We start from the raw sequence: 21,400 nt of genomic DNA on the forward strand, positions 1-21,400 counted from the left end.
CTCAAAGCCTCATTTAGTCAAGGGCCCAAGGGCCGTCTATTCTTCTCATTAAGAAATGCATTTCCGGGCTTCCCTGGTGGCACAGTGGTTAAGAATCCGCCTGCCAACGCAGGAGACACGGCTTAGAGCCCTGGTCCAGGAAGATCCCACATGCCGTGGAGCAACTAAGCCCACACGCTGCAAGTACTAAGCCTGCGCTCTAGAGCCTGCGAGCCACAACTGCTGAGCCCACATGCCACAACTACTGAAGCCCGTGCACCTAGAGCCCATGCTCCGCAACAAGAGAAGCCACCGCGCTGAGAAGCCCGCGCACCGCAACGAAGAGTAGCCCCCGCTCACCACTACTAGAGAAAAGCCCATGCGCAGCAACGAAGACCCAATGCAGCCAAAAATAAATAAAATAAATTTTTTTAAAAAGAAAACTATAAATTCCATTTGAAAAAAAATGCATTTCCAATACAATTTTAGTTTATTATTAACTATGAAACTGTGAAATGTTTGTTGTACAAATAATACATTTTGTACTACTAACAATTTTGAAATTTGTACTAGTTAAAAAATAGGAAATTCAATACAGAAAAAAAAGTTTAACCTTGTGATCACAGGAAATGTGTAAAAATTGTTTCAAATTATCTACTTCTTTTGGCAGATAAGTGTGATCAATGAAAGACTTTCAGGCATAAAAACATTAGGATAATTTCTGTGGGGAAAGAATGGAAATGTTATTTCTGACTCTTAAGATCTTGTCACATGTTTTTATTTTTATTTATTTATTTATTTATTTTTATTTATTTTTTTTTTTGCTGTACGCGGGCCTCTCACTGTCGTGGCCTCTCCCGTTGCGGAGCACAGGCTCCGGACGCGCAGGCTCAGCGGCCATGGCTCACGGGCCCAGCCGCTCCGCGGCATGTGGGATCTTCCCGGACCGGGGCACGAACCCGTGTCCCCTGCATCGGCAGGCGGACTCTCAACCACTGCGCCACCAGGGAAGCCCTGTCACATGTTTTTAAATGAAAAACGGTGAGGTATATAATCACTGTAGTGTTTAGATTCCATTGGATATATTTAAAAGAGTGATAAAGATAGCTTTATTTTTGAAATGTCAACATATACGATACACTGGAAATTATGTCCTTTGCAACTATTTAAAATTACAATGTAAAGTTTTGTGTCAACTTAAAAATGTGTGAGTGCTTCTGTAGGTCTTCAGGTATAGGATCCTTGAGCACAGACTATGTCAAGGTATGGGCTGTAGGATCTGCAAGGATCCTGATTGGTTAATCCATCTCGGTCAGTTTGCAGATGATGGCACTGAGGACCACGGATGGTCAGTTGATTTTCTCAAAGTCACAGAATTGGGCCAGAACCCAGGTGCCCTTTCTTGCTCATTCCTTTCACGACTTCATGGGCCTCCACTGTGCTCTGAGATCCCACCACCAGTTTTGAGGAATGAGGAAGGAAGACAAAAAGGGATCTCAAAACAGTTACTGAATATCAGGGACTTCCCTTGGGTAGGTTGCTCACTGCCCTATGGGTCCAGCCTCAGTGGTCAGGCTGGGACGCCAAGTCCCAGGGTAATTGGTTGGGGGACACAACCTTAGGATTTGATGGGTTTCGGGCTGGGGATCTTCTAGGGTCTCCACCACCCACTATCACCTGGGAGTGAACCTGATCTTCGGGGCTCTGAGAGTCCGACCTGGGCGGGGTGGGGGTGACTTTGGCTGACCAAACAGAGACAGGCAGACCCAAACAGGCTGTGGCCAAAAACATCCCATGTTTCGGTCGTGGCCCTGAAACATGAACTAGGACATGGTTCCAGCCTAGAGGGTAAAGGAGGCACAGGACTAACAGGCAAGGACACAGGCTGCTGTCAGGACACACATCCAAGGCGAGAACACTGCTGACGTGGCAGCCCTCCGCCCCAGCCCCTTACTGCCCCCCGCCCCTCTCCCCCGCCTGCCAGCTGCCAACAGGGCTCTGCCCTGTGTCTGCCACACCTGTCACTGTCTGTCCTTGTCCAGGGGGAACCCCATCAGCCCCTCCTCAGCTGCCCAGCAGAGCAAGCAGTTAGTGGGGAGGGGAGGGAACATGGAGCGGGGGCCGGCGGTGGGGGCAGGGCGGGGGGCCGGGGCCCAGATCTGGGTACTGCTGGGCTGCTTGGTCAGGGTGCTGCTCTGGGTGGCCTCTGCTTTGCTGTATTTTGGAAGCGAACAGGCTGCCCGCCTCCTGGGCAGCCCCTGCTTACGGCGCCTCTACCATGCCTGGTTGGCAGCAGTGGTCATCTTCGGGCCCCTTCTGCAGTTCCATGTCAACCCTCGGACCATCTTTGCCAGCCATGGCAACTTCTTCAACATGTGAGTCCACTCGAGGCCGTGGGCGCTGGCTCCCTGGGCTCTGGGCTCCCAGCTCCCTCCTCCAGGTTTCTGTGCTCCTGCCAGGCCAGGACACTAAAAATAGGCTAGGAGGTTGAGGAGAAGGTCAGAGGGGGAGGGGAACAGAGTCATGGGGGTACAGGAGCAGCGACGAAGAGGAAACATGGGCCCTAGAAGGCTGAATGGGCCGCTAAGGAGATGGCCAAGTTCAAGTGGATGGGGGGAGAGGGGGGAGAGGGCCCAGGAAACAGAGAACCGGGAACAACAGATGCGACTGGAGGCAGAGCCATGATGGGAATGTAGAGCAGGGTGGGGAGATGGGGCTGAGGGGTCTCAGCAGCCCTCCCTCTTCTCTGCCACAGAAAGTTTGTGAATTCGGCGTGGGGCTGGACGTGCACCTTCCTGGGGGGCTTCGTGTTGCTGGTGGTGTTCCTGGCTACACGGCGCGTGGCAGTGACTGCCCGGCACCTGAGCCGCTTGGTGGTTGGGGCAGCCGTGTGGCGGGGTGCCGGCCGGGCCTTCCTGCTCATCGAGGACCTGACAGGCTCCTGCTTCGAGCCTCTGCCCCAGGGCCTGCTGCTCCGCGAGCTGCCGGACCGCCGCAGCTGCCTGGCGGCCGGCCACCAGTGGCGGGGCTACACCGTCTCCTCCCACACCTTCCTGCTCACCTTCTGCTGCCTGCTCATGGCCGAGGAAGCAGCAGTGTTCGCCAAGTACCTGGCCCACGGGCTGCCCGCTGGCGCACCCCTGCGCCTTGTCTTCCTACTCAACGTGCTGCTGCTGGGCCTCTGGAACTTCTTGCTGCTCTGCACCGTCATCTATTTCCACCAATATACTCACAAGGTGGTGGGCGCCGCGGTGGGCACCTTTGCCTGGTACCTCACCTACGGCAGCTGGTATCATCAGCCCTGGTCTCCGGGGATCCCGGGCCATGGGCTCTTCCCTCACCCCCACTCCAGCCACAAGCATAACTGAAAGAAATAAAGGCACTTCAGGCCTGGCTCTGGCTCTGCTCATCATTGGGCTGGCGGGACCTGCAAAGGGTGGGAAGGGTAAGAAGAGAGTGTGATGGTCGCCAGGTTTCCTCAGCCAGACCTTGCTGTCGCTGACCTTGAATGTCCTTGTGCTTGATCGCTATCCCTCCTGTTCTTTCAGTCTCCTAGTCCCTGCAGACATCAAGCTCTTTGGGGCTCTGATGTCAAGGACTGGCACTGGCAGGTCAGGCAGCAGTGCCCTTAGGTATGGGTGGCATTCCCACTGAGCAGATGCTCCATCTCCAGCCTGGTTGATTTGTTTTCCCTGCCTCCAGCACTGAATCCCCCTCTGCCATCTTCAGGGGCCTGCCTATCTGGGCACCCTGCTCACGGACGCTTCCTACCGTGTCTTCCCGTAGAGGGTCTATATGTGCTCATTTACTTAAAAGATGTTCATTAAGCCAAGCATAGTTCCTTGCCATGTGAATAAGAAAGACAAGGTTTCTGCTGTTTGGGGGCCCATGGGTTACTGCCTGATGATAAACTCACAAATAATAATAGCAAACACTTGTGCTTACTGTGTGTTGGGCACCATTCTAAGTGTCTATAAATTCATGTATTTAGCCCTCACAACAACAACACTATGAGCTAGGGCTGGTAGCGTTCCCCTTGTACACTTGTGAAAATGGAGGCACAGAGTTTAAGTAACTTTTTCACAACTAGTAAATATCGGAGCCAGAATTATTAAGCCAGGCAGTATGGGTCTGTTGTTTGTGTTCTAAGTCAGGGATCAGCAAACAACAGCCCTCCTGTGGCCAGTGTTTGAATGGCCTGAGAGCTAAGAAATGGTTTTACATTTTTTAATGGTTGAAAAAAAAAAGAATATTTCATGACAGATGAACATTACATGAAATTCAAATGCCAGTGTCCATAAATAAAGTTTTATGGGAACTAGCCACGCTAATCCATTTAACCGTTTACCTGCTACAATGGCAGAGTTGAGTAGTTCCTACTGGCACTACAAAGTCTAAAATATTTACTATCTGGCCTTTTACGGAAAAGGTTTGCCAGCCCCTGGTCTAAACCACACTATCCCCCAAAAATAAACTGGCTAATATCAGAGAGATAGTGCTATGAAGGTACTAAAACAGGCTGCTTTCTAATAGACTTGGAGGGAGTTACTTTATGAGGAAGATAGAGTTCTCTCTGCAGAAGCGACACTTAAGCTAAGAAAGGAATGACATCTTGAGGCAGGGGAAGGGGTGTGTCAGGCAAAGGGATTAGCAAGGACAAAGGCCCCGAGGCAGGAAAGAACATGTTGCAGACAGGTTTGAGAAACAGCTGGAAAGTCCAGGTATTTATAACTGAAATGAAAGAGGGAGAAAGCAGTGGAAAGTGAAGTTGAAGGGGAACAGGTGCCAGACAGGCCTTTGGGGCCAGGAAAGTCCTTTGGATTTCATCCTAAGGTCAACAAGAAGCTGAGAAAGTTTTAAGCAAGAGCAAGGTGGAATCCTGCTGCTGTGTGGAGAGTGGATTACAGAGGAATGGAGCCCACAAGGGTCATAAGAGAGCTGACCCTCTCTTATGACCCTGTGATGGGGCGATGCCAGAGTCTGAATGTCACTGAGCCAGACGATGCCCGTGGAGCCAGGGTTCCACGCTGGCAGGGCAAAGGAAGGGAGGCCAGGTCTTGCTCCAGCACCGAGAAAAGAAGGAAGAGAGCCAGATAAGGCTAATCACTGTCCCAGGACGAGCAGGGAAAGAAGAGAGCCAGAGCGCTGTCAGGAGGCAGGAAGATGGGAGGCGGGGAGTTCGGAGCTGGGCACTGGCCTTGGGGCCGGAGAGGCGGGGGCGTAGAAGGCAGGGCGGGGAGGGAGGAGGTGGGGTGGGCGGAGTCGGTAGGCGGGGAGTCGAAAGACTGGCAGCTGTGGGGAGGCGGGGAGGCGGGGAGGCGGGGAGGCGGGGAGGCGGGGAGGCGGGGAGGCGGGGAGGCGGGGAGGCGGGGAGGCGGGGCGCTGGGAACGCGCCTCGGGCTCTAGGGGGAGCAGCGGCTGGGCCGCCTCCCTGAGCCCCTCCGCTCCTCGCCTCTCTCTGGTCTGTCCCCGCCTCCTCCAGTGCCTCCACTCCCACTACCCAGGAGGGCAGTGCGGGGAGCGAGTGCTGCTTTCGCTTTCCCTTCCCCGTGCCCACTCCTCGCTCCGCGTGCGGCCCTAGGCCGCCGCCCCGGTCATGGCCACGCTCAGGGTCCTGCCCGAAGCCCAAGCCAAGGTGAGCGCTGCGGGTTCGAGGAAGGGCCCATCAGGGAGGCGTGGCTCCGAGAGGCTGAGGGCGTCTGTGACCCGCCCCCACCCAGCCCCCCGACTCGTGTCGGGGTCAGTCATCCGAACCCTCATGAGCCTCCGTGCCCAGAGCACCTGAGCCTGGGGAGCCCGGCCAGGTCTGCCTGCCGGGAGAGAGAGAGGCGAGGCGGCCGAGGTTCAGCGGGGTGAGGTGAAGCGGAGCGCTGGCGTGGAGGGGAAGTACACTGGCCGCGAGCCCAGGCCCACACACAGACGGGGAGCGGACCCTGCCCTGCCACCACAGGAGGCCCCGGGGCCCACTCCACAGGGCACTCCGCCCCTTCCCCAGTCTCAGCGGTTCTCTTACGTCCCTCCTCCCACAGCCCAGGAGACACTAGGGATCTGTTTCCGCTTGAACCCTTCGCCCTTCACCTCCAGGAATGTTCTCATTTCCCAAATCCCGCCCCACATGGGTCCACTCCACCCTTCCCCAAGTCAGACCCTGCACAACCCTAAGGGTCCTTGAATAGACTGGCCATAAAGCCAGATGTCTGAAGGGCTGCCTGTGTCCCACAGGTGGATGTGTTCCGTGAAGACCTATGTACTAAGGTAAGACCTGACCCGTCATCACCCCACGCCTCCCTACCCTATCCCACTGCTCAGCCCTTCCCTGCTGGGCAGTGGCAGCCCTGCTTCAGTGCCTAGGAGGGGCATTTGATTCTGACCGCCATCCTCCCCTACCCTTACCCTACACACAGACAGAGAACCTGCTCGGGAGCTATTTCCCCAAGAAGATTTCTGAGTTGGATGCGTTTTTGAAGGTACTGGGGCTGGGCAGGGAATAGAGAGTAGGGGCCAAAGGGAGAGCCTGGTGGGCCATGAGAGTGAGGAGGTGAGAGCTCGCCCCTGCCTCCAGCCCTTCTCCCCACCTGCACCAGGAGCCAGCTCTCAATGAAGCCAACCTGAGCAATCTGAAGGCCCCGCTGGACATCCCAGTGCCTGATCCAGTCAAGGAGAAAGAGAAGGAGGAGCGGAAGAAACAACAGCAGGCAAGTTGGCAAGAGCTGGGAGGAGGGACCCAATACGGGGAAAATCAGCCTTAGGCCTGCCTAAGAGACCCCCTCTCCCTTCAGAAGGAAGACAAGGATGAAAAGAAGAAAGGGGAAGATGAAGATAAAGGTATCACTATGGTGAAAGGGACTTGTCTCACCTCCCAGGAGCTCCTCCCTAAGGATGCCTGTTCCCTGCCCTGCACAGTCCCAGTCATGTGACTGACCCAGTGCCCACCTCCTAGGTCCTCCTTGTGGCCCAGTGAACTGCAATGAGAAGATCGTGGTCCTCCTGCAGCGCCTGAAGCCTGAGATCAAGGATGTCATTGAGAAGCTCAACCTGGTGAGCCCTCCCACTTCCACCCTCACCCTTTGTCCTCCTTCGTCCCTGCCAGTTGGGCATGGCACCTGCCAGGTCTTAGCAGGAGAGGGCACAGCAAGTGAAGCCAGAATTCCAGGCCCTGGGGTTCAGGACAGACGTGGCATACTTCCACCCACCGTGGGCAGGGAAACAAAGGAGGACAGGAACCTGGGAATTGGGTTGGGGGCTGATGGGGTTTCAATGCCGTTCCCTCCTCCCAGGTCACCACCTGGTTGCAACTGCAGATACCTCGGATTGAGGATGGGAACAATTTTGGAGTGGCTGTCCAGGTGAGGACACTGCCCCACTCCTCTGCCCTCCTTATTTCTCCTATCCATGCTGCTTTTCCACTTTCCCCCTTGCTTTCTTTCCCCCAGGAGAAGGTGTTTGAGCTGATGACCACCCTTCACACCAAGCTGGAAGGCTTCCACACTCAAATCTCCAAGTGAGTGATTGCCCACTGCTCTGCCTTTGGCTGGGACTGAGGCCTGTGCTCCCTCCTCCTCCTACTCCACACCCTTCTACTTCCCACAGGTATTTCTCTGAGCGAGGTGATGCTGTGACCAAAGCGGCTAAGCAGCCCCACGTGGTAGGTGAGGCCCAGGTCAGGGTGCATGGGAGGAGGGACACCTTTGAAGTCGGGCCTGACCCAAGTCTCCCACAGGGTGATTATCGGCAGTTGGTGCACGAACTGGATGAGGCAGAGTACTGGGATATCCGGCTGATGGTCACGGAGATCCGCAACGCTTATGTGAGGAGGCGAGGGCAGGGGAGGGCAGAGGCAGCTTTCCCAGGCCACCCACTCCCTGACCCTGCGGGCTGGGGGTGAAGGGTAACAAAGCTCGACCTCTCCACAAGGCTAGAAATGGGGCACAGAGCCACTGGGGACCTGCGGCTGACCCCCATTCCTCCCTGGCCCCATAGGCTGTGTTATATGACATCATCCTGAAGAACTTCGAGAAGCTCAAGAAGCCCAGGGGAGAAACAAAGGGAATGATCTATTGAGAGCCTCCTCTCATTATGTGATGGGTCCAGCAGAGACCTTCCTGACTTTCACAGGAGACTCCAGACTTTCCCCACCTTCTGTCTGTTGAGGTTTCTCCCTCACCTTGCCTCCCAGGCACAATAAATATAGTCATACCATCGCCCAACAGCCCAAGTCTCTTTATTGGACCGAGCCTCCCCTCTGGCCCTGGCTCAGGTATTTCCATTTGTGGGACCAACCCACTGGGTGATTTGGGCGTTGAGCTGCTGGTTGGTCCAATCCTCCCGGATGTCATCAAGGTGGCAGTCAAAGTCCACAAGGTGCTGGTGGGCCCGGCCCTCTAGTAATGCTCCCACCATCTGCCGTGACTCTTCCCAGTCCCTCCACATCACTCTGAAATAATAACCCCCATGGAGGTCAAACTCAGCAGGCAGAGGGGCCAGACACTTGGCAGAGGTTAGCTTCTAGAGAAGGATGCTTAGGGCAGCAGAAACAACAACAGAGGAGGCTCAGGAGCTGTGGGCTTCCAAGAAGAGGTGGAGGGAGTGGGGCACTCACAAGTTCTTGTCCTTGGGGACCCAGCAGAGACCATGGCTCTCCAGGACAATAACTGGGGGCACGTGAGGCTGTGGCACCAGTTTCTGATTATCCAACTGTGTGGACAAGGAAGGGCAGGTGAGGGTTTCGAGGATTCCCCCTTCCTACTTTCTTTCCAACTCCCCACTCTGAAATCCAAGCCTCACCATAATAAGTACTGCATCAGGGAAGAATTCTGCAATCCGCCCAGCGATTTTCAAGGCCAAGGGCCCAGGGCTGTGTAGAAGGAAGATCAGAGTTGTGAAGAGCCTCCTGTGGGCAGACCCCGTCCATCTGAGCTGGGCCTCCCAGGGCCCATAGACGTGGAGGCAGTGACAGCCTTTCCCTGTAGTTGGCCTGGGGGCATCAGGCCTGCCTGACGCTTCATGCAAGACTTAACGCTTGAGCGCTGTGGGAAACAGGTGCTCAGACACTGCTGGTGAGAGTGGAAATCTAAGATGGTCTTTTTGGAGAGTAATTTGGCATAACCATCCAGATTTATATTGTATGTTAACCCAGAAACCCTACTTACGAAGAATTTACTGTAATAATAGGATAGTGTCTGTAATAACAAAAAAATTGGAAACAACCTCAATGTTTAATGTAAGACACTAAATAAATTATGGTACATCCATGTTCATAGTGTATAGCTGATAGGGTAAGGTAGATATTAGTGTAGGGATGGAAAGATGTCAGATATTTATTAAGGAGAGAAAAGCAAATTACAAAACAGTATAGTTTGCTCCAAATACGTGACTACTGTATAAGTAGATAACTTTTTCTGTATACAGTTGACCCTTGAACAATGAGGGGACTAGGGGCCACAGAACCTCCCACAGTTGAAAATCTGCAGGTAACTTTACAGTGGGCCCTCCCTATTCTGGATTCCGCATCGGAATTCAACCGACCTCGGATCCTGTAGTACTGGAGTACCTATTCAGTGAAAAAATTTCGCCTATTTGTGGCCCCAGGTAATTGAAACCCGTGTTGTTAAACGGTGAACTGTATATATAAAAAGAAACTTCCTTTTTTTAGAAGCTGCTGGTTGGGCTTCCTTTGTGTTTTCAGCACTTGGGGGGCATCTCAGTTACAGCAGGTGTCAGCCTGTTATTGTCCTTCCCACCCCACCGCAGCTCCTCCAGGAAAATAATATTTCTTTATATTTTCTCACTGCCTACCCAGCCTCGTAGGGACCTTAGCTCTACAGTGGCTAAGCCTTGGATGAAGGAAAGATGGAAGGAATGACCAAGAGGGGCTCTCTTGACATCCCCCACCCCATAACCCTTAGCCCTCTGCCTCTGGCTTCCCCACTCACCTCTGGTCGTCCAAAGCTGCATTGGCATGGTAGTACCCTGCTACTACCAGCCCGGCCTGCGCGCCCCACACATCCACCTGCCATGGGAAAGCGCCATCAGTAACTAAATCGTGCCGCCCGCCCTATGGGTGCGCACTACTGCCAAGAGGCCAGGGATGGCCTTGGGCTAGGGGTGTTGGGGGGTTTCGCGGTGGTCGGTGGGCGTCCAGCGGCGGCACCTGGTTGAGGGCGACCTCCAGCATGACAGACAGGGCCAGGTGGCTGTGGAACAGGGGCACACAGTCGGTGAGGCACAGGCATTCTCTCGACCGCGGCGCTGGCGCCAGCAATAGCCCGTTGACAGCGGCGTGCGGGTAACGGGCGGCGTGCAGGCACATCTTCACGTAGGCCCGGGCCGAGATCTCCACCTCCCCCATGGCGAGCGGGGCCCCAGCTCGCGTCCGCGAAGCCCCCTCCAGCGCCCCCAAGCCCTCCTGGGCCCTTCCCCGTGCCCCCTCACTTAGGTTCGACGGTGACGCTGAATTCACTCGAAAGCAGCCCGCCGGCTCCGGCCGACCTCAGCCCGGCGCCCGGCCCCCGGCCCCCACCCGGCCCGGAATGCAGGCGGCCGGGATTGCATGTTGCAGCACAGAGCTCCGCCTCCCCCGCCCCCAAGCGGCGGCAGCAGAGCTGCGCTTGCCTTGGGGACACTTAACCAGGGCTCCAAGTCGGACCGGCTTCTGGAGTCCCGCCCACGTGGTACTCTTTGATAGGCTTAGAGGGTCTCGTTTTGCCAAATCAGCATCCAACATTGTCCCGCCTTTGACTGTAAAGAGAGCTACCCGCACGCTGATTGGCTAGGCTACCCCAATTCGGCTCTTGATTGCAAGATGGCTGCGTCTGTTACCTTTGCCTCCCGCCCCTACAGGCCCCTCTGAGCCACCTGGGTGGAGCCCGCGCCGCTCATCTGGTGTCTCCCCGAGCCGCGGAGCTTCGAATGCCGGTGCGTAAGCGGACAGCTTGGCTCCAACTATGGAATGAGTGGATTTGTACTCTAGAGCGGTTTTGCCACTTACTAATAAGCCGTGTCACTTTTGCAACTACAGGTTATCTGGCCCTTGCTTTCCTCAATGTAATGACTGCAAAAATAAAGACGGCATTGACTGAAGGAGGAGGGTAAAGGTCAAAAAGAATTTTATTGAACCATCCTTCCCATAATGTCCTGTAGTATAATTTCCTTCGCCTTAATGCCTTGGGAGCGTTTTTTCCCCTCCCAGCCCTTGAGAAGGAGTCCAACCATTTACCCGTAATTTTCCCAGTGAAATCTCATTCTCCCTCCAGGCTTGCTCTGAGCTGAAGAAAGGATTGTGCCTTTCTTCATTCCCTGACCTCAGCCTCAGAGCTTTCCCCCAGTCTGTCCAAAGCCTGATTATTCCTATAAGGGCTCTGCCCAGATGCCATCTCTTCCAGGAAGCACTCATGACACCTCCAGATGGAAATAATCCCGTGAAATTCCCAAATACAGGTTATTTTCATGGCTGTCATGGCATGTAACAGTTCCCACCCTGTTCTTTAGGATGACTTCCTAAGAACAGGATGGACCTTTAATTCATCTTCGTCTTCCTGGCCACCCCTCCCTTTCTCATCACCACATTCACATTTAGTGTCTGGATATAGGTGACACTCAGTAAATGTTTTTGTATGAATGACACACACCAGAGGTTATCCACACAAAGTATAGGTCATTTATTTCCCTTCTAACCCTGGGCTCAGTACATAGATGGCTTCTCTTCACCCTTTGGGTTGACAATTTTCTCCAGGTTGCTGCTTATAATATGGTAAAGCTCAGCCTGGAAGAAGGCCAGAGGACAACAGTCAGGTTCTTGGCCTTTCCCCTGCCCCCCTCATCCACCTGCCTTAGGGGCTTACTCCACACTCACATAGAAGGCCCTGAGGTCCAGCACCATGGCCCTGAGCTCTCCATAGGCTGCCTCGTCTCGCTCGTGCACCAGGGCCCGGTAATCCATCTGGGATGTGGAAGGCAAAGCTGAGTCAGCCCCACGGGAGGCTGGGACATTAGTCTGGTTTCCTCATACAGGGAATAGGTAACTTGAGGAATGAGCCCCTTCTCAGCCAAGAAATGGGATCCCAGAGGATCAAACAGAGAAAGGGGTCAAGGTTTTTGAAGCCTAAATCAGTTTTCCTGGGCTTAATATTCTCCACATTGGGAAGGTCACAAATGAGACAAAGAGGACCTCTATCCCCCACTTTCTCATCACCCCCCATCCCCAGCAGCCTCAGCTAAAAGGCTGGTGGACTGTCCACTTACTACGTGGGTCTCCTTAGAGGCCTTGGCCACAGCATCCCCACGTTCTGAGAAGTACCTGCCGGAAGCAAGAGGAGTAACCACAGGAATGGATGTTCAGAGAGAGGTACTCCCTCAGACCCTTCCCAAAGCCCCGCTTTATCCCGATAGGCATGCCCAGCTTTGGGCGTCCCAAAGAAATGTCCCTGCAGACCCCGGTGCTGGCCTTCCAGCTGCCCTCACTTGGAAATGGTTGTCTGGAAGGCTTCCACTTTGGTCTTGACTGCATTTACCCTCTCCAGCACCTTTTCCTGTGGTGACAAAAGAGTGGAAAGCAAAGAAAACCCTTCATCTCTTCCCTCCTTCCCTCACCGTCTCCCTCTTCCTCCCAGTTCTTGTCTAGCTCCTATCCCTTACTCCCCAAGTCTCTCCCTGCTGTCAGCATCCTCACATACCCCTTCTCACCTGGATTGCCACCCCAAAGTCATTTCCATCCTCAATTTTGGGGATGAGGTGCTGGATCCATGTGATCACCTATATTAAGAGATATCATGTAGGAATCATTCAACAAACCCACTATTCTGATTACTACTACTTCCTAATAATAGGTACATTTAACTGAGTACTTATTATATGGCAGGCACTGTGCTATGTATTATATATCTCATTTAGTCTTCACAACAACCTTTCAAGGTATATATATATATATATATATATATATATATATTTTGCTTGTTTCAAGGTATATATTCTTATTGTACCCACTTAACAAATGAAAAAACTGAGTCACAGGATGTCTAAGTTACTTACTTAAAGTAACCAGTTAGGTAAGTGATAGAGTCAGGATTTGAACCAAGACAGTCTCCCTCTAGGGCCCAAGCTCTTAAACCAACTCACTGTATCATAGCATCTGTGCTCTGTACCTGGTACAGCAGTAGGTTCTCAGGTTATAGAGATGGATGCAACACAGTCTGATTTGGGGATACCATTGTTATAGAGAACAAAAGGTATCTAAACCCAAGACAAAGAAGGAAGCTTCCTACTTGGGGAATAGTTTCCTAAATGAAGGAATTGAATCTCTGAAGGAGACCAGGGCCTGGCCTTGCTCGTTTTCTCTGTCCCCCAGTTCCCAGGCTTACCAGAATGCATTTTTCTTTGAGAGTCCAGACTTCTGGCTTAACCAGGGCAAGCAAGGCCAGGACCTTCTCATTCCCAGGGAGAAAGCCGCACTTAGGGACTTCTTTCTTCCCTTGCTTATCCGTTTCCATCTCATCATCCTTGGGTGGAGGGTCTGGGATGGCAGAATGCATTTTTCTTTGAGAGTCCAGACTTCTGGCTTAACCAGGGCAAGCAAGGCCAGGACCTTCTCATTCCCAGGGAGAAAGCCGCACTTAGGGACTGTGAGAAAGAGGGGACTTAGACCCTTTCTCATGCAGTAGTCAGTGTGCCATTTCCCTTTTCCTAGCCACCCCTTCCTCTCTTACCTTCTTTCTTCTCTTGCTTATCCGTTTCCATCTAAGGAAAAAAGGGGGAAAGTAGCTTTAGAAAAGTCATGGAGGTTGGAGGGCCATCATTTACACTGGGTTTATAGCCCAAGCCCTACACCATGAGTGCCTCACCTCATCATCCTTGGGTGGAGGGTCTGGGATGGGGATGTCCAGCGGGGCCCGGAGAGAAGTCATGTCAGTCACGTTGAGGGAGTCCTCCTGCACAGATCTTACTGTCAGGGGCTGCCCAGCCTCTTCCCCTCAACCTGAGTCAGAGCCTTCCCTCCACACATCCCACCCACCCTCTGCCTCCCAACCTAGGCTCAGGCCTCACACTATCCTAATGTTCCCAGTCCACCATTTGCTACTGTTCTCTGCATTTGGAGCCCAGTTGTAGCTGGAGAGGGTGGATGGAGAGGAGAGAGGCCATGGGATGGGGCAGGAGGGGTCCACACTACTCACTTGCAAGAGCTGATTCAGGTATATGATTTTCTGAGGTAAGAATCTGTAGAGGAATTCCTCAGCCTGTGGGTTACATTGCAAGGGTCAGAATCACAGAAGACGTTCAGTGAGATGTCTGAGAAGTGAGACTGGAAGGGCCCTTGGAAATCATTGACTCCAGTACTTATAAATGAGGGAACTGAAGCCCTGAAAATTGAAGGGACTTCCCCAAGCTGGGACGCAGCAGAACCAAGGTTAGAACTGTGGTATTCCTGCTTTGGGGCCATGGCTTTTCCCTCCACACCAAAAGAGGGGAGAGGAAGTGGTGGAAGTGCAGAAGGTATTAAGAGGGGTAGAGGTAAAAGTAGAGATCAATAATTAAGAGCTTATCTTGGGTGGAGGCTTGATAAGTGAAGTAGGGCGTGGGTGGAGGGTGGGTTTGGGGATCAGTCTGAGAAGTTGCAACCCTCAAGTATTGGCCTACGATTCTGGGTCAAATCGCTTGAATCCAGAAGACTTACCTCCTGGAAAAGATTTTGCCTGAAGACATCCACCTGCACAGAGAGCGGTACCCGGATGTTGGTTAAGGGTCTCAGTTGTCCAGAGTAAGATCCCACCCCAAATAGGATGCCCTCCAACTTGGCTCAGTCCTTTGCCACCACAAGCCAGATTTCCCTGGAAGCCCATGCTCAGTGCAGAGATTGTCCGGAGGGCAGGAATCTGGTAATCCCCGGGCAGAAGTGAAAGCACTTAGAGAGGTTGGGAGATTTCTCTGGCACGGCCTTGGTCCCTCGGAGCACCCAGTATGGCCTCCATTTAGGAGGGCTCCTCGGCCCCTTCCTGGCCTCCCGGTCCCCCGTTACCTGTTTGCGGGCTTCCGCGCTCAGGCGCACCCCACAAGGCTTGGCCATGCTGCTCCAGTTCCCGCTAGGTCTCCGGTCTCCCTGTTCGCCGCCTGGGCTTTCGCTTTCACTCCCCACGTCCAGGCCCGCCCCCCTCAGCCCCACCCCCTTCCTTCTTTTCCCCCTCCCCCTGGAAGGCCGCAAACAGTAGGGAGCCCCTCTGCCATTCTCGGCCTGTGAGACTAGGAGAGGCGGTGCCGACTCGGTCACAAACCCAGGGGCTGTCCGGGGGAGGGGCTAGGACAAGTGGGACCGGAGGAGAGTGAACAGGGGCTGTCCCTCGGAGAAGGGGAGGGGCTTAGAGAGAGAGGGGAAAGAACCGTCCAAGGACAGTCAGGGTTGGGGTGAGAAGGGTGGGAGAGTGGGAAAGCGGGTGTTAAGTGGTGGGGCTCCCCCAGGAAGGCTTGACTGCGGGGAAGGGCCAGAGAGGGATCAGAGTGGGCGGGAGAAGTAGTAGGAGGGAGAAGGGACAGAGCATCTGGAAGGGAGAAGGCGCGGGGGCTTCCTCCCGGAGGGCGCCCTATCTTCAAGACTGACTGGAGAAGGGGCTTGAGTGGGGCTCAGGCCGGCCAGAGTTGAGTCCCCAGCTGAGTGGGATTTCCCCTGTGGGGTCCCGGATAGAGAGGATGGCTTTGAGGGGAATAAAGTAACCCCGCACCGGGGTCTATCCGAAGAGGGGTGGGACCAGCCTGGACCAAGGAGGGGAAGAGCGCCAGAACAGGGTTTGCTGCCTAGGCGCTCTGGGGGAGGAGCCATGGATTATTCATCATTATCATTGGCTGGGACCCTGGGCCACGCCCCCCATTTCTTGGCCTCCGCCCTTCCTCAAGCTTAGACCCCGCCCCTTCCCCTGAATCTGTGTCGCAGTCCCGCCCTCTTTCCTAGTACTTCCTGTTCCCGCTAACCCTGGCCTTGGGCCCGGGGCCGAAGAGTGACCGTGCACTGAGTGACCCGGGGCGTCCGAGCCGACAGGGTCGGGCCGCGAAGCCAGACCCCAGGCGCTCCTGGCCGCGCTCGGGCCGCGCACAGCCTGCGCCGGGTCCCGTCGGGCAGCGGGGTGGGGCTGACTCCTGTCTTAGGATGCCGGGGGAGGAGGAGGAGCGGGCCTTCCTGGCGGCCCGCGAGGAGCTGGCGAGCGCCCTGAGGAGGGATTCCGGGCAGGCGTTTTCGCTGGAGCAGCTCCGGCCGCTACTGGTCTCCTCTCTGCCGCCAGCAGCCCGCTACCTGCAGCTGGATGCTGCACGCCTGGTCCGCTGCAACGCTCATGGGGAGGTGAGGCCCGGCCCGGGTTGGGAGGAGGTCAGAGGACCTGAGGCCGGGCTGGGGCTCACAGCTCTCTGCTCTCTGACTGCTCCCAGCCCCGAAACTACCTCAACACCCTCTCCACGGCCCTGAACATCCTGGAGAAATATGGCCGCAACCTCCTCAGCCCTCAGCGGCCCCGGTACTGGCGCGGGGTCAAGTTTAATAACCCTGTCTTTCGCAGTACGGTGGATGCTGTTCAGGTGAAGCCCCTGGGCGCCTAATGGGAGAAGGGAACTTAGCCTGGGCTGGGGGTTGACTAGAAAGGGCCTGAGGCTGTGCTGAATGGGTTGAGGTCCAGCCCTATTGGGAAGGGGACCTGCTGGGCGGTGACTGGTTTGAATGTGTGGCAGGGGGGCCGGGATGTTCTGCGATTGTATGGCTACACAGAGGAGCAGCCAGATGGGTTGAGCTTCCCTGAGGGCCAGAAGGAGCCGGATGAGCGACAAGTTGCCACAGTCACACTGGAAGTACTGCTGCTTCGGACAGAGCTCAGCCTGCTGCTACAGGTGAGGTATCTCTAGTCCTGAGGACTTAAGCATCAGGGCTGGGAATCCCAGGCTAACAACAAAGCCAGTGTGGGGACTCCCATGCTGAACCATAGGCATAGTCCCCACAGTAATTTAGGATCTCTCTGTACTTCTCACTCTGTGAACGTTGGGGGACCAGGGCTTTGAGGGAGGGCCTTGTTCCAGGGCTCTAGGTGGGAACTCTTCTTATTTCGTTTGCAGAATACTCATCCAGAACCACAAGCACTGGAGCAGCTGCTGAAAGACAAGGGTGAAGATGATGTAAGGAAGGCAGGAATGGGGTTCTGGGGCCTGGCGAACAAAGGGAACCTGTTGTGGGCCTCTGTCCCCAAGCCCTTGCTCATTCCCTGTCCTTTTTCCTCAGATACTGCAGCTCTCAGAGTTTGCCCCCTTACTGAGAGAGATTGCTCCTGGCCCCCTCACCACACCCTCTGCCCCAGGTATTATTGTCCTATATTGAGGGGTGGGAATGCTAGTAGATCATACTGATGGAAATTTCCTCTGTCTTCTTGGTTATGTTCCTTTCTTTTTTAAAAATAGATTAAAATTGTTTCCTTGGGTTGAAAAGATATGCTGAAAAGTTGTCTGTGATTTGTCCCCCTCCACAGCAGATTCAAATGTAACCTGGTCTTTTTTAGAAAGGTGTTCTATTTTTTCCTGTTCTCCAGCCTCCATTCCTGGTCCCTGCTTCTTCTGTGGTTCTGCCCCAGGCACATTGCACTGCTCAGCTTGTAAACAGGCCTTGTGCCCAACTTGTGATCGCCTCTTCCATGGACACCCAGACCGTGCACATCACCTCCGCCAGACCCTGCCTGTGGCCCCCCAGGCCACCCACCTGACCCCCAGGTGAGAGGCCTTTTCTTCTGAGTGGGAGCGAAATTGAGAGAACTTAAAATTATTTGAGTATCTACTATGCGCTGGATTCTGTGCGAAAGAGTGTCTCATAGAGAGCAAGCAGGCAGTTACTGCTCTCCAGGAGATCATAGATATACATATCAAGCAAGCAGCAGTCATAGCAAAATAGATTATTTGGGTGTGCAAATAGGTAATAGGAGGATGCAGCTTAGTCAGGAAGCTCAATTAGTTGGTAGTATTTTAAGCACCTAATAGGGGTCAGGCCCTATGTTAGGGATATTTACCAGCCAGATATGGACTTTAAGTTGCCATTTAAATGTTGAACAGGCTATGGGTATGGCAGTGTTCCAGACATGTGCAAAGGCCAGAGCCATGTGTTGTCCTGCAGGGAATGAGGGATGCCCATGGGTAAGGGTCCCAGGCACCCCCTCAGTAGGCCATGTCTGCTTCTCCATTACAGCTTACCTGCCTCAGCTCCACCACGGCCTCAGTCAACCTCCCTGCTGGCCCTGGGAGACAGCTCTCTTTCTTCCCCTGATCCTGCAAGTGCCCGTCTTCCCTGGCACTGTTCTGCCTGCGCCATGCTGAATGAACCTTGGGCAGTACTCTGTGTGGCCTGTGATCGGCCCCGAGGCTGTAAAGCGTTGGGGCTGGGGATTGAGGGTCCCCAAGGAGCTGGGGGCCTAGAACCCGAGCTTGCACGGGGTCACTGGGCCTGCCAGAGCTGCACCTTTGAGAATGAGGCTGCGGCTGTGCTGTGTGCCATATGTGAGCGACCTCGGCTGGCTCAGCCTCCCAGCTTGGTAGTGGATTCTCAGGATGCCGGTGTTTGCCTGCAGCCCCTTCAGGTAACCTGTTCCTGGCCTTCTCAGCTCTTTATTTGCACCTGTTACCACAGGCCATTCTCTACTTCTTCATCTTCTATTTTCCTTTAGTTCCCTGGTATCTTCCCCCTAGCTTCCTATATTTCCATCTTGAGCCTCAGCCAACCTTCAATGGGATAATTCTTTCTGCCTTCCCAGCAGGAGGATACTTTGCTCTCCTCTGCCCAGACTCCAGTGTGGTACTGTATTCACTGTACCTTCTGCAACTCGGGCCCTGGCTGGGTGTGTGCTATGTGCAACCGGACCAGCAGCCCCATCCCAGTACAGCGTACCCCCCGGCCCCTTGCCAGCTCTTTGGAAGAGCGACTCCCTGAACCAGGGCCTCCACAACGCCTCAGTGCCCCCCTGGCCAGTTCCTGTGGGGACCTTGAGAAGCAGCGCCAAGACAAGATGCGGGAAGAAGGTCTCCAGCTAGTGCTTAAGATCCGGGTGAGGATTTGGGCCTGGGATAAGCTTGTGGGGGAAGGGAGAGGCTGCAGTTGATTGATGCAAGTTCTCAAAACCTGTCATTGTTAGCAGCAGCTGCCTCTTATTGAACCCTTCCCCCACGGCAGGTATCATGCTGTGTCCTGCTCACATGATTCGTGATCTGAGCTCAAGCACTGTCAGCATTTTGGTTGGGGCTAAGGGTGGGTGGAGTGTGCCCTTCCTGATGGGCGCTCTGTCTGAGCGGGACTGTGCCTTAGGAAGGGGAAGCCGGAGGCGCCTGTCCAGAGGAGGTCTTCTCAGCTCTGCAGTACTCGGGCACCGAGGTGCCCCTGCAGTGGCTGCGCTCAGAGCTGCCCTATGTGCTGGAGATGGTGGCTGAGCTGGCTGGACAGCAGGACCCGAGGCTGGGTGCCTTTTCGTGTCAGGAGGCCCGGAATGCCTGGCTGGATCGTCACGGCAACCTGGATGAAGCTGTGGAAGAGTGTGTGCGGGCCCGGCGGAGGAAGGTAGCAGCAGCTGTGCTGGAGGGGGTGCAGGATTGAGGGCTGTGGATCTCAGAGCCTCTCACATTCTTCTTCACTCCTTCTCGCCCCTCCCAACTCACAGGTGCAGGAGCTCCGGTCCTTGGGCTTTGAGCCTGAGGAGGGGTCTCTTCAAGCCTTGTTCCAACACGGGGGTGACGTAGCACGAGCCCTGACTGAGCTACAGCGCCAGCGCCTAGAGCCCTTCCATCAGCGCCTCTGGGACAGTGGTCCTGAGCCCACCCCTTCCTGGGACGGGCCAGATAAGCAGGTGCTGGAAGGAGGTGAAGAGCCCACTTAGTAGGGCTGAGGGCAGGCTGAGGGGTAGGCTCTCTGCGGTCTGACAGCCACTTCTTCCCTCTCCACCTGAATCGCCTTGCAGAGCCTGGTCAGACGGCTTTTGGCAGTCCACGCACTCCCCAGCTGGGGCCGGGCAGAGCTGGCGCTGGCGCTACTGCAGGAAACACCCAGGAACTATGAGTTGGGGGACGTGGTAGAAGCTGTGAGGCAGAGCCAGGACCGGGCCTTCCTGCGCCGCTTGCTTGCCCAGGAGTGTGCCGTGTGCAGCTGGGCCCTGCCCCGCAACCGGGTAAGTCCCTCCCAACTACCCCTGGCCTTAGAACTGCTCAGTTCCCTTTGGACCCCCCCTCGACCCCAGCCCCTGTCTCTGATCTTGTCTTTTGCTCTGCAGTTGCCTATGTGCCCCTGAAGTCTTCTGGGAAGGGGAGGGCAGGAATAGGCCACCTCCCTCTCTTTTTTTTAAATGTTCTATTATGGGAAATTTCGAACATGCAATAGTAGAGAAAACTGTATAACGAATTCCACTCTCCTTCCCCCCACCATGTATTCATCATGAAGCTTCAGCCATTATTAATGTATGACCAATCTTTACTTCATCTACATATACATAAGATTATTTTGAAGCAAATCTCAGATGTCAGGTAGTTTATCTGTAATATTTCAATATGTATCTCTAAAAGATAAAACTTTTTGAAAATATAGCCACAAATACCACTGTCACACCAAAAAAATTACCAGTAATTCTTTAATGTGATCATCAAATACCCAGTTGGTTGGAATAGGCCCCTTTTATCTCCTGAGCCCCTTCTGACTTACTCTAGGTCAGAAGTGGCAGTTCTTCGGCAAAATAGTTTAGTTAGGCTGGCTCTGTATGTTTTTTGTTTTCACTTTTTATTTTGAAATAATTGTAGAGTCACAGGCAGTTATAAAAATAGTACAGAGTCCTGTGTGCTCTTTATCCACCTCCTCCCAATGGTGACATCTTGTATAATCATAGTGCAATATCAAGACCAAGAAATAGATATTGGTACAATGTTAGCTAGACAGCAGGCTTTGTTCATTTTGTGCATTAGTGTGTATGTGTGTAGTTGTATGCCGTTTGATCCCACATGTAGATTCATGTAACCACCACTACAATCAAGATACCACAATGCAACCCCCTTGTGCTACCACTTTATAGTTGTAACTTTCTTCCCCTCCTCCTGTCATATGGCAGCCACTAGTCTGTTCTCCATTGCTATAGTTTTGTCATTTCAAGGATGTTGTTTGTGTTTGCTTTTTTTTTTGGCCACACCACACAGCTTTCAGGATCTTAGTTCCCCAACCAGGGATTGAACCCGGGCCCTCGTCAGTGAAAGTGCGGAGTCCTACCCACTGGACCACCAGGGAATCCAGCCCCCTCCCCGGCTTTTTTTTCCTTTTTAAATTAACTTTTTTTTTTTTTTTTGCGGTACGCGGGCCTCTCACTGTTGTGGCCTCTCCCGTTGCGGAGTGCAGGCTCAGTGGACATGGCTCACGGGCCCAGCCGCTCCACGGCATGTGGGATCTTCCTGG

The 21,400-nt window shown here is 54.1% G+C and overlaps 5 protein-coding genes across 7 annotated transcripts in view; 3 read left to right on the forward strand and 2 right to left on the reverse strand.

The window, feature by feature from the left end:
• The first annotated feature begins 1,173 nt into the window (after positions 1 to 1,173).
• Positions 1,174 to 3,373, forward strand: FITM1 (fat storage inducing transmembrane protein 1). The gene is made up of 2 exons (XM_007130074.3): positions 1,174 to 2,354; positions 2,735 to 3,373. The coding sequence occupies exons 1-2, from the start codon at positions 2,089 to 2,091 to the stop codon at positions 3,345 to 3,347; spliced, it is 879 nt and encodes a 292-aa protein (XP_007130136.1). The 5' UTR covers positions 1,174 to 2,088; the 3' UTR covers positions 3,348 to 3,373.
• A 2,003-nt stretch (positions 3,374 to 5,376) lies between these two features.
• On the forward strand, positions 5,377 to 8,179 carry PSME1 (proteasome activator subunit 1). The gene is made up of 11 exons (XM_007130075.4): positions 5,377 to 5,614; positions 6,202 to 6,234; positions 6,384 to 6,446; positions 6,564 to 6,674; positions 6,759 to 6,804; positions 6,920 to 7,017; positions 7,257 to 7,325; positions 7,413 to 7,480; positions 7,570 to 7,624; positions 7,700 to 7,786; positions 7,960 to 8,179. The coding sequence occupies exons 1-11, from the start codon at positions 5,576 to 5,578 to the stop codon at positions 8,038 to 8,040; spliced, it is 750 nt and encodes a 249-aa protein (XP_007130137.1). The 5' UTR covers positions 5,377 to 5,575; the 3' UTR covers positions 8,041 to 8,179.
• Position 8,180: 1 nt separating this feature from the next.
• EMC9 (ER membrane protein complex subunit 9) lies at positions 8,181 to 10,342 on the reverse strand. Its single transcript, XM_007130076.3, has 5 exons — positions 10,130 to 10,342; positions 9,912 to 9,988; positions 8,764 to 8,833; positions 8,579 to 8,673; positions 8,181 to 8,413 (listed from the first exon to the last, which is right to left on the reverse strand). The coding sequence occupies exons 1-5, from the start codon at positions 10,325 to 10,327 to the stop codon at positions 8,233 to 8,235; spliced, it is 621 nt and encodes a 206-aa protein (XP_007130138.1). The 5' UTR covers positions 10,328 to 10,342; the 3' UTR covers positions 8,181 to 8,232.
• Positions 10,343 to 11,614: 1,272 nt separating this feature from the next.
• On the reverse strand, positions 11,615 to 15,103 carry PSME2 (proteasome activator subunit 2). The gene is made up of 10 exons (XM_024116968.2): positions 14,987 to 15,103; positions 14,645 to 14,677; positions 14,145 to 14,207; positions 13,815 to 13,901; positions 13,335 to 13,463; positions 12,661 to 12,729; positions 12,439 to 12,506; positions 12,220 to 12,274; positions 11,831 to 11,917; positions 11,615 to 11,740 (listed from the first exon to the last, which is right to left on the reverse strand). Exons 1-10 carry the CDS (start codon positions 15,032 to 15,034, stop codon positions 11,660 to 11,662), a joined length of 720 nt encoding a protein of 239 aa, XP_023972736.1. The 5' UTR covers positions 15,035 to 15,103; the 3' UTR covers positions 11,615 to 11,659.
• An 826-nt stretch (positions 15,104 to 15,929) lies between these two features.
• The window catches only part of RNF31 (ring finger protein 31), a 10,438-nt gene continuing 4,967 nt past the window's right edge, over positions 15,930 to 21,400 (forward strand). For 2 of the 3 annotated variants that reach the window (XM_024118414.3, XM_007130061.3), the window contains exons 1-11: positions 15,930 to 16,297; positions 16,384 to 16,530; positions 16,681 to 16,836; positions 17,059 to 17,118; positions 17,222 to 17,297; positions 17,526 to 17,703; positions 18,173 to 18,560; positions 18,735 to 19,025; positions 19,283 to 19,531; positions 19,632 to 19,817; positions 19,929 to 20,135. In XM_024118414.3, coding sequence (XP_023974182.1) covers positions 16,106 to 16,297; positions 16,384 to 16,530; positions 16,681 to 16,836; positions 17,059 to 17,118; positions 17,222 to 17,297; positions 17,526 to 17,703; positions 18,173 to 18,560; positions 18,735 to 19,025; positions 19,283 to 19,531; positions 19,632 to 19,817; positions 19,929 to 20,135 — 2,130 coding nt within the window. In that variant the 5' untranslated portion in view covers positions 15,930 to 16,105. The remainder of the gene's footprint in view (positions 16,298 to 16,383; positions 16,531 to 16,680; positions 16,837 to 17,058; positions 17,119 to 17,221; positions 17,298 to 17,525; positions 17,704 to 18,172; positions 18,561 to 18,734; positions 19,026 to 19,282; positions 19,532 to 19,631; positions 19,818 to 19,928; positions 20,136 to 21,400) is intronic. The other variant, XM_028483301.2, reaches the window with a different exon arrangement.

Source organism: Physeter macrocephalus, unplaced genomic scaffold (assembly GCF_002837175.3).
Source record: "Physeter macrocephalus isolate SW-GA unplaced genomic scaffold, ASM283717v5 random_16, whole genome shotgun sequence".
Classification (NCBI taxonomy): domain Eukaryota; kingdom Metazoa; phylum Chordata; class Mammalia; order Artiodactyla; family Physeteridae; genus Physeter; species Physeter macrocephalus.